Consider the following 11,496-nt stretch of genomic DNA (forward strand, 5'->3'; position numbering starts at 1 on the left):
TCCTTGTTATACAGCTGGTGACCTTGAGTAGCATTTAGAGGGCTTTATGGCAGGATGGTGGAAGGAGCACTGTTCAAATCTTATTAACTTTTTTTGGTTTCAGCTCCTTTTTTACCTTGCAGAATATTCTGGCTAATAATTTATAATGTTCAATAAACAAAGAACATTTAGATATCATGATGTGACACTGGGATTTGATAGATAATGTGTTTTTATCCTGTAAACTGAGGCAAAAAGTTTGATAAATGCTGATCAATTTGTGTCTAATCCCAAACTTAAATCAGATGTGAAGGCCTAATCCAAACCACAGTGGTAGTTTTATGGCAAGAAACCTTAGTTGGAGGCATTTTAATTATAAAATCCTCTATTTTTTTTCCAAATGTACGACAAGTCAGACTCATCACCAAAACAAAAAAAAAAACAACAAAAAAACAGCCCCTCCTGAATGAGAGGAAAAGCTGATAACGATCCGCAGCAGGATGTTTGGAAACGATCATTTAATTACCAATCCTGAACCTGATCGCCTCGCTCCACCGCTCCTCTGCAGGGACGGCTGCTTGTTTTGGCAGCAGTGACCCCCCACATGTGTAACTGAATCTTTTAATTGCTACTGGAGGAGCTGGTTGTGAATGGCTCCTGCACAACTGTGAGCTCAGCTAACTGCTTCAAGATGTGGACGGAGGCAGGCGGCAGAGCAGCAAGGAGGGAAAAAGATCCTCCTGCTGCAAGAATGACCTCTGACCTTTAACAGTGTTACAGTTTTCTCTCAGTATCAGGTGAGGATAGGCCATGTAGGAACCAAACTGCAGAATTTGGAAAATAAGATGGCCTTTTCAAGTTGATAGGAAATGGTATATCGTTTTCAAAAAATAAATGCAAATAAAATGCTGAAATTCTTTATTTTTCTTACATTAATAAATCAAAATGTTTTCACAGTTAACTTAAAGAAAAACTCACTTCAAGGTGGATTTGGTAGAGTAGAGTACAGCAAGTTTCTTTTCAGTCTTTTTAATATCAGCTGTAAATCGTCCCATGATCCTCTAAAACATCCCTTAATGTCTGAGCTCCAAAACTTCGGATCATTTCCAGCCTTCTCCGCCCTGCTGATGAAAGTCTCTGGACCGTTGAAGACCATCAGCAGAAGCTGAGTTCAGTGAATCCGGCCACAGGAAGCGGCGCCGGGCTCTTCTTCTCCAGCTTCAGCCCCACTTGCTTTTTTGGTTCGGCCAGCCGGCTGTGGTGCAGCAGGCTGAAGAAAAGGAAGCGCTCACCCATCTTGGCGGGGTTGGTCAGCATGTCGTAGCTGCTGATCAGCTGCTTCCTGGTGGACGCATCGCTGCAGTTCCTCAGCAGAACCTGCAGAGAACCACAGGGTTAAAAACTCTGAAGGTCTTTGAGTTCCTGAACTCTGAGGATCAGATCCCTGGCAGGAGTTTCTGGTATCCAGAGCTCCTTTCTTGTACACTACAGAATATATTGATATTAGTGTCATTGCAGTTCTGCTATTCAGTATTTTTTATGTCTGTATCACTACATATGTGGTTTCTTAAATAAGAAATATCAAAGATATGTTTGAGGAAAGTTACAAAAAGGTGTCTTTGTTACAAATTTTACTCAACACCTGTAAAATGTCTCGCTCCAGTTCTTTAATAACTTAAATTTAATGGATTATCTATCAAAAATGTTTATGTGTGCTGGAATGCTGTTAATTTAATTTGTTTTAAAACTCTAAAATACGAACATCACAATCAGCCTCAAAATCCAGTTGGGTCTTTGAATTAAACGACACAAACAGGTAGTAGATATTAAAATATGATATAAAGACGCACTGCTGGTTTTGTATCCTAGTATTTGTACCCAAATATACTCCAATAGATAATTAATAAATTAATATTTAATAGTTGTGATCAGTGTCTTATATAAATAAATTACACTGATCACTGTCACCACCATTATACCCTCTGTTATCAGTGATGAAACCCAGCTAAGCTTTTGAAAAGACTCGCCTGCATTCGGGAGTCGATGCCCATGTTTTTCAGGAACAGCCTCTGAGTGACGGGTCCCAGACAGGCCACGCCCCCTCCGGCCATCTTCCGCAGGTAGCTAAAGTCCACATCGGCAGTGAGGTCGGCCGAGCCGGGGGAGGACAGGACATCATGGAGCTGGTGACCTTTAAAACCCTGAGGAATATTAAAAAAGAGGGTTAAACAGTTTCCAGTCAGTCTGCTGTTTGCAGAAAGTCAGAAGTCCTGCTGTGTGATTAAAGCTCCGTCACATGACCGTAACAAACTCATGTTGTTATATTTAGCATCAAGGATTCTGCACGGGGCATCAGTAGCGTAGTGGATAGCCAGCGCCCCATGTACACAGGCGATGCCTCGCTGCAGGGGCTGCAGGATCGAGTCCAGCTTGCAACCATTTGCTGCATGTCACCCCCCACTCTCTCTCTCACCCTGTTTAACTTTGTCCTGTACATTAAAGGCAAAAGCCTTTAAAAGTCTTTAAAAAAAAATGCAGAAAATGCTGATTGTCCATATTTTTAGTGGTACCGACGTGACAATTCAGAATTGATTCAGAATTAAATTAAATCGATGTGAAAATTGAGAAAATGTAAGTGTCAGAGGCAGAGGAGGAAGAGGAGCGGCGACCCTGGTTTCCTCTCTGCCTGCAGCAGATGGACTTCACTGCTTCCTACATCTGTTTCCTTTAACTATAACTGAAGAGAGGACCGGACAAAGTGTCCCAGCTGTCCAAAAATGTCCTCATTACTTTAAGGTCTAAATCTCAATTTGGTCCGCACAAACACCAAAGAATTTCGAGAGCACAAAAGCTATCAGATCCACAAAGCAGATTTCAGGTAGAATGGCTAAAAACATTTTAAGATATCCAAAAATATTATTTCATCAGTACTCAATGATTACTTTTACATTGGTACTGTCAATTTATTCACACATTTTACAGCTACAGTTCTGTAGGCAGATTTTAATTACCTTTGGACAGAGCCAGGCTAGCTGTTTGCCTGTTTTCCAGTCATTATGCTAAGCTAAGCTAACCGGCTGCTGGCTGTAGCTCTATATTTACTGTACAAACATGACAGTTGTATCATTCTTCTCATCTAACTCTCTGCCAGAAAACACAATGTTAAGCACAATTTTAAAGCTATACTCTCTGTGGCCACTTTATTAGGTACACCTGTACTGTCTAATACAATCCAAAACAACCATTAAGCCAGTTTCATGATGCCTATAATGTTCAGCTTTTGTTGACACTGTATGTTTATTACTGAGGTTATAGTTAGTGATGGTTTTGTTCTGGACTAGATTACATTCAGAGATGCTTTCCTCATGTATAGAAGGACAAAAGGACAAAAATTTAGAACCTCTCTTTAATAAGTGTTATATATAATCTCTCAATATTTTATCACCTTTAAATTTACACATTGCAACAGTTTCATCACCAAAGCTGAACATTATGAGCTCCTCAAAGATTGCTGTTATGGCAGAGTTGTGTTTTTGAAATGTATTATGTTGTACAGTTGTTACTATTAAAGTGGCCACTGGGTGTAAAAGTGTCGTCTCACTCTGAATGTGTCGGTCTTGGTTCCGTCGTGGCCATAGTCAGCGATCAGCGCCGCGCCACCGTCATTTTCGATCCTCCGGGCCAGCTGCTGGACAAAGACTCCGCCCTCCGCACACACCTCCACATGACCTCGCCTTTCATCTGCCTGACACACACACACACACACACACACACACTGCAGCTTAATCAATAATAAATCACTCCACTCTCAGTTCATCTCTGGTTGAGAATTCAACCCAGTCTGACTGTGGTCAGAGGGTAAACACACAGTCAGGTTTACAACTTTTTAAATTTGACTGAAAAAATTCAAATCATACATTAATTGATTGAGTAATAAATCGTTTAAGTCATTTATCAATCAAAAATGTCAAACTGTTTGTGGTTCTAGAGGATTCGTGAGAATTTTGTGTTTCATCTCATTGTGAACTGAATATCTCCTGGTTTTGGACTGTTGGTTGAGGACATTATCTGGAGCTCGCAGAACTTCTGACAGGCATTTTTTACCATTTCATTATCATTAATTATGAAAATAATTGTTAGCTGGAGCCTCAATTAGAGAAGTAACACCACATTGATTGAAATGTTAGATGACTGTCTTTTTATATAAAATGTAATGTCCTGTTCATTCGAGCATTTCTTTTAGTATTTATAGAGAGTTGTAATTTTCAATTGCATCATGGGTGATGTAGGTACCAGGTTTTGACAAGGAAAAAGAATTTGTCAAATACATCAAGACGGCATCTCTGCTTCTGCTGCATCAAATTTGATCCCTTTGGTTTCAAACTCTCCGTCGTGAGTCCAAGAATATTGTAGGACTACAATGCTGAATCTGTCTAGAATCTTTTAACCTGCTTGCTTTGCTGTCTTCTGATTTGTTCATGATTTCCTACAAGTCCCAGCATACCTCTCAAACAACCACAAGACGGTTTTAAGTTGTTGCGTTCGGTTGTCAGTTAGAAAATAATAAGACCAAATTAGAACCATCTCGTCCAATGTTTAAAACTCAAACTTGTCCTGTAGCTGCAGTGCATTCTGGTCTATTTCTGCTTTCTGGGTCTCTTCTTCTTTGGTGATTCCTCCCTGTATGACTTTCAAATGCTCATACACTGATGCCTCTTTGGATGTAGAAACCAGCTACAACAGCCCATTGTTTAAATTCTAAAACGCAGACAACCTCAATAAGAAATGTATCCTCCTTTTCTAAGGTTTCACAGTTTGCATCTGGTTTGATGATATGGAGGCTGAACTCTCAAACTGGATTTAAGAGCAGGTTCCTCGTCCAAACAGACTGATGATGATGATGTCAGACCTCTGGCAGGAAGTTCAAAGTGTTTGAAGTGACCCAGAGAGGCCAAATCAAACAGGCTGCGAATGTATAGATGGTTTGAATGTGGGCAGTAAAAACCAGATGGAGGCTGTAAAACAAACCTCTAAGAGTTTATCTGAGGAGTTCATTTCCACAGTGTTTAAAAGATTAAAGACGTTCTGCGTTCTTGACTTCAAAGTTAAAATTACCCAGCTCTATAAGAGTTTTAAAGTTGAGTTAAACTTCTTGAGCTTCCAAAAGTCTTCATATCTGTTTCTAGTTTTGTTTTTATGAGCGAGAGTACCCGATTACATGTTCAGATTTCTGTTTTTGTGAGCCCTTTAAAGACTTCTCTTCCATGTCAACTAAAAAAAAAAATTCTGTTTGAGATTCATTCTCTCAGGTGCGTACCTCTACGAGCGTGGACGAGGCCAGAGTAGGAGACGGCACCACGACAAACCTCAGCTGGCCCGGCTTCTCTGGGTCGATGTCCACCATCACTTCCCTCCAGCCTTTCTTCGTCCTCTACACAAAACAAACACACTTTAACACTCACATACACCTGAGAGAGTTTTTCGTACAGTATAAGGGCGCTGCAGGGTTCAACATGTCAGGGATTGGACTTTTTTTTTTCTCACTTTGGTGCCATCTGGTGGCAGGATAATATAATGACAGTGTCACTACAACACATTTTTTCTACAGATCTATACCAATAAAAAATGCTGTGACCACATTTGGATCTCCAGGGTACACACGGCGGCTTTAAAACATACCTGAAATTTGTGGATCGGCAGAGCGTCAAAGAACTCATGAGCGAGAAAGATGCTGAATCCTGAGAGAAGATGAGCAAAACTTAGCCTGATACAAATAACCACATGACAAAAGCTTTTTTAAGTTGGCAAATACCTTTTTATGACCTTACATGGTATGGAGAAAAATATGTCAAACCACCCTGTGGAAAGCAAGTACTATCACTGTTTGTTTTGCTGTACCTGAGGGGACGTCCTCTAAGCGGCGGTACCAGGACACCGGCAGCCCTGCAGCAGTTTCCCCATGGCGGTACACAGGCTCATCTTTGGCGTCTGCCTCTTGGCTGTGGTTTCCTGTCAGAGTCTGGGCTTGAATACGACTTAGAGCCGGACTCACCTCGACCAGGTGGAGTGACACCGAGGCTCCACCCAGCACGGACTGCAACTGACTGAACACCTGAAAAGAAACACAGACAGTAATATGACTACTTCATTATACAGGTGAACACATGATGGTTATGTATTATGTTTAAACAAGTGCCCTCCAGCATCAGTGCGGACGTCTAAAGGTCTGTGTTAAACATTAAAAGATAACACATAAAAAAGAACAAATTAATGACAAAAATTTCACATCTACAATTAATACCACAAATATATCAACGAGAGGGAAATACATATTAGGTGCACTTTTTGATTTTCATCTCTTACAAATTTGTGTTTAATTTACCAATTACCGGATATCTAAAATGTAATTGCTCTCTGTATCACAAACACACTTACACACACACTGGTATTTGTGGGGACCCTTGCTGACATAATACATTATGGGGCCCCTCACCTTAACCTTTACCTAAACCTAAATCTAAATCCAACTTAACTCTTAAATCAGCTCTTAAGATAAGGGTTAGACAGCCCTTTGAGGAAGTGGAGACTGGATAAAATGTCCTCACTAAGTCATAAAGTCCTCACAAAGGTAGATGTCCAAAACATACACACGGTAATAGCTCCCTCTGCTGGGGGCAAAATAAACATTTCTTCACAGCAGCAAACCACTAACTAAAGGATCGGAAATACGTGTATTTAATTTTAGGCCAAGAGTTAGATGAGAAGATCAACACCACTTTTATGTTTGTAAGGTAAAATTAAAAGGGGTCAGTTAGCTTAGCCTAGCTTAGCATAATGAATTAAAAGAGAGGGTCCAAAGTTGACAATCTACCAGCACCTCTTAAGCTCACTAATTATCATGTTATATCTTTACACACACACTCTTACACACATTGGGATTTGCAAGGATCCTCACTGACATAATACTGTACATTAACAAGCCCCTCACCTTAACCCAAACGTAACTCTTAAACCAGGTCCTAAGCTAAGAGTCAAACAGCCCTTTGAAGAAGTGAGGACCAGATAAAACATCCCTAAATTTAGAAGTCCTCACAACGGTAAATGTACAAGAACATACACACACAGAGTAAAAGCCCCCTCTTCACTTTATTGCCAAGAGTTAAATGAGAAGACTGACACCACTTTCATGTCTGTACAGTAAATATGAAGCTACAGTCCCCAGTCACTTAGCGTAGCTTAGCATAAAGAATGGAAAAAGACAGTTCAAAGATAACTAAATCCACCTACCAGTACCTCTAAAGTTCACTAATTAACATGTTACATCTCCTTTGTTTAATCTGTACCAAAATTGATTAAATGGGGGTCCTGAACTATTTCTTGGTCAGGAGCAGTCACTTCCTGGGGTTTGCATTCAACTTCTAATGTATTTATAAACGTCTCCTCCTGCCACAGTGCCTAATAATGTTCTTACTCTGAGGACGTCGCTGGCCAATGATCCTTTTCCAGGTCCGAGCTCAACCAGCTGCAGATGTTTGGGTCGACCTGCTCCCATCCACTCACTGATGATCCACACGCCGAGCAGCTGGAAGACACGACAACACATGTTCAAACTTTTAAAGCAGCATGAGGAGATACTGTCACAGGTTTTCTTATCTAACTGAGAAGAAATGTGCTGTTTCCTATTGGCTTTCCTGCTAATAGATTTTTTAAAAAGTTTCATTTTGGGGGATTTTTCAAGATGGAGTGGGCTAAAATAGACAAAATTAGGGCTGAAATTGTTATATGATTAACCAAGGGGCAAGTGGATACATTAAGTGAAATAAAACATCTTATCTTAAATTAACTCTTGAAATATACTGACAGATTTGATCTAACTGTGTGTCTGAGTGTGGGTGAGTTGTTTTTTGGGGTTTTTTTTAAGGTGGAATTTTCACAGCCTTACCTCTCCGAAAATCTGACTGATTTCTGGTGATGTTATGAAATCTCCATCAGGTCCCAGCATGTTGTTCCTCACATAATAACCCTGAAATAAAGAACTAATCAGTCTGAATGAAGGATGCTGAGAGGCAGCAGAGGGTGATAAATTATTTCAGGTTTTAAAAAGGTAAATATAAAGAAATGCATGCTAGGGCAAAGCAGGCATCTTTGGATTCACAGTTCAATGATTCTGATGCAAAACAGTTAGATTATGCTGCTTAAATATTAAACAACCAGACTCCTTCAGTGTTATTGTTAAAGACTGAGATCAATACGCCGTTTTTAGAAGCTCCATAAAGCATAATGTTTAATATTAATTAAGGATAGACCGATACATCGGCCGGCCGATATATCGGGCCGATATTTGAGTTTTTTACTTGTATCGGCATCGGCCAATACGCGCGTGGGTTCGCGGATTTATTTTTCCCTGGCACTTTTTTTTCATTTGAAAGTATGTGGTTAAGTTGAACAAAGCTGTTGAATCCTACTGTGTACAGTAGTTGTTGTTTTATTTATGCTTCAGCTTAAATATTTGTTTATTTTATAAAGACATTACTGGAAGATTTAAGAGCACTGAACTCTTTTTTTTATTTGAATGTATAATAATAATAATAATAATAATATTCTACCTGTTCTACCTCAACTTTCCATCTTATTTTAGTATTTTTTACTGTTCAATAAATGTTTCTTATTTTAAACTTGAGACCTGTAATATTTGTTATCATTGTGTCATTTTTTTTTTATGTAAATTGAGGGAGCAAAAGCAGTATCAGCCCCAAATATCGGCTCAAGAAAATCAGCAGTCCATAATCGGTCATCGGCTAAGGGTGATGGAAAAAAATCGGTATCGGCATCGGCCCTAAAAAATCCATATCGGTCTATCCCTAATATTAATTAATCAGACAACAACTGTAACAAGATAGCACTGACTGTATTGCCAAACCCAATGAGAATCAACAGTCACTTGTCCTGAATCGACTGGTCAATTAATGTGGAAATAGACAAGTTGATTTCACAGTGTAATGGCTATAGAATAAGGATGCCATCAATGTTTAGATTGGTTCCCATTAGCCTTGCTTTCATTACACCATTCTGTCTGACACTGGGTACGCTCTCCCTGGCTCAAGTTGTGGTACAAAGGAAATGCATCAACCATTACACATCCAAAATATGAAGAGGATGGTACTTTTGTTTTCCCTGGTAGCTGTCCCCAATTACCAGACAGTGCCAATATAAGTTTTATATTCATAAAAGGTAGTCCATAAAGCACATCACAACAAAAACAATTCAATATCAAACAGGCAGTTTTCTCTAACTGATCCAGGACCTGAAGGTGACTTAAACATCTACGACTGTCACTCACCGTCAATGGGTTGGTGAGCACCTCTCTCATGTACTCCGCCACTGTAATTGGACCTGTGGCTTTTATTTTGGAGGTCAGGTGTCGCAGCATGGAGGGTTGGGGCTTTTCCTCACCTGTTGGCGGGCTGCAGAAGAGTCTGGTCTGAGCTGCTCGCCATCGCACTGTCAAACACAAACATTACAAATATATATTAAATAACAAATATCTTGTTTCTGAATGGGATCTCCAGTAATTTACACACGTAGTGTAAATGTGACTCTGTAAGGTAGTATGGTGTAAGAGCTGTGCCATAACCCAACTGATTTGAATTACACCAATTTACAGTTCAAAGCCTGAAGTTAAAATCTAGTGAGTAAAATTCTGCAAGACAATAATACAACAATAACTCAATAATACCCAAATAAGAGACCAACAAAATAGGCAATGCATGGGAAATAAAACCTCAAGCCATGTCAACGCACACAGTTAATATTAACATACAAATATCACATGACATTTAGGTGTCACAGCATAAACGGTGTATAATAAATAAACTCGCCTGCAGCTGATGGACTGACAGGATGACTGAAGACTCTGCTTATCAACAGCTGTGTTTTAACACCAAAACAAGCCCTCATTCTGCTGGTAATATTAACCTAAATACAACTACGACACTGTTTTATAACATGTGTTACATAACGTTTGGGTTGGTAGCATTATTTGAGAGGAAAACTGTGACTAAAGTGTAACTTGAATCACATGGACCAACTCTCTGCTCTGCTCTATGACAGGATAACAGCTAGCCGGTTAGCATTAGCCGCTTTAGCTACAAGTACATTAACGACGAAATACGGACGTGACCGCGCCCGAGATAAATGTTTTAGTTTCGCGTACAAAAAATAAAAATATACACTTGTTCTTTTGTGTCCGTCTACCGTTTAAATGAGCTTAAAGATTCAAAAGTCCTTGTGCAACAGCGAAATGCTAATGCGCACAGAGTGATGAACGTTAAGCTAGCATCGGTAAAGGAGCTAACATCCGGTTAACCTTTCATAATAAAACACGTTTTGTAGGACAAGTTTGTAGTACCGGATGAAAACTAAATATACCGGTTTTTGTATACTTTTATAGAAAATCTTAGTCAGTTTGGATCTTTGTGTGTACTTCCTTTATTTGTGGGTTACTTCAACTAAACAAAAGACATGAAATATGTATTAATTCCTTAAATATAATTATTGTAAGACAAGACTGCCGAAATATTAAATAAAATATTACATAAAATGTAGATAAAATAGAAATAAAATAAAACAAAATAAAAATAATATAAAATCCATATACACCTTTCACTTAAACAGATATATTGGATGCCCATGATTGTTGCACAAGATAACTGAAATACACACATGGTGTGTAATGTATTTCCTGTAAAGATAAAAATATCACCTATAAAATAAATTATTGCACAGTAAGGAATTGCACAGGCTTGTTAGGGCTTCTACAGGCTTGTACATTATGAATATACATTCATTTTCAATGGTTATTGTGGTGGAGACAGAGACAACAACAGCATTACATGATGTTATGTTGTCTTGTTAAAGAGTCCAACTACTGTCAGAATGAAGGACCTGCAGTAGCGCTCTAACATCCTTCTCTCACCCACCCACTCCATGGAATCAAGAGGACTGTCCCTCTTGATTGCTGGCCCTCCTAAACAGTTTGTTCTCTTCGTACCTCCAGCTCCCCAACAGACCACTGTGTAGGATGTTGCAGATGCAGCCACAGTGTTATAAATGTCCTCAACAGTGTCCTGCACCCTCCAAAGGACCTCAGTCGTCTCTGCAAGTAAAGACAACTTTGGCCTTTTTTGTAGAGGATGTTGTTTGACTAGTCTAGTTTATTGTTGAGGTATTTATACATTCCCACCATCTAAAAATCCAATCCCTGGATGTTCACTGGTGGGGTCTGGGACATCTTCCTGTGGAAGTCTATCACCATCTCCTTTGTCTTGCTGCCTTTGTCTTGCTGCTGTTCAGGGGTTCGTTGCTGAGCTCACACCAGTTGACAAAGTCCTTGACAATCTCACTGTATTTCTGTTTGTTCCCTTCTGATACACATCCACTGATGGCTGTATCATCACAGAACTTCTGGGGGTCACAGATGTCCATTTTATGTCTGACGTCTGATGTTTATAGTGAACA

The 11,496-nt window shown here is 39.5% G+C and overlaps 1 protein-coding gene across 1 annotated transcript; it reads right to left on the bottom strand.

Moving 5' to 3' along the window:
* Nucleotides 1-880: 880 nt before the first annotated feature.
* On the bottom strand, nt 881-10,316 carry ndufaf7 (NADH:ubiquinone oxidoreductase complex assembly factor 7). Its single transcript, XM_033648854.2, has 10 exons — nt 9,858-10,316; nt 9,320-9,480; nt 7,922-8,002; nt 7,451-7,561; nt 5,878-6,091; nt 5,659-5,717; nt 5,297-5,410; nt 3,581-3,724; nt 2,007-2,180; nt 881-1,356 (listed from the first exon to the last, which is right to left on the bottom strand). The coding sequence occupies exons 1-10, from the start codon at nt 9,934-9,936 to the stop codon at nt 1,135-1,137; spliced, it is 1,359 nt and encodes a 452-aa protein (XP_033504745.1). The 5' UTR covers nt 9,937-10,316; the 3' UTR covers nt 881-1,134.
* Nucleotides 10,317-11,496: the final 1,180 nt, after the last annotated feature.

The sequence above is a fragment of the Epinephelus lanceolatus genome, chromosome 13, assembly GCF_041903045.1.
Source record: "Epinephelus lanceolatus isolate andai-2023 chromosome 13, ASM4190304v1, whole genome shotgun sequence".
NCBI lineage: Eukaryota > Metazoa > Chordata > Actinopteri > Perciformes > Serranidae > Epinephelus > Epinephelus lanceolatus.

Excerpts from the sequence above, each read along its gene's own strand:
- ndufaf7 (XM_033648854.2), bottom strand. The coding sequence starts at position 9,936 with ATGAGGGCTTGTTTTGGTGTTAAAACACAGCTGTTGATAAGCAGAGTC. Across the intron at positions 5,718-5,877 it reads CTTAGAGGACGTCCCCTCAG|GATTCAGCATCTTTCTCGCT; the intron begins GTACAGCAAAAC and ends ATCTTCTCTCAG. Across the intron at positions 1,357-2,006 it reads GCATCGACTCCCGAATGCAG|GTTCTGCTGAGGAACTGCAG; the intron begins GCGAGTCTTTTC and ends GGTTCTCTGCAG.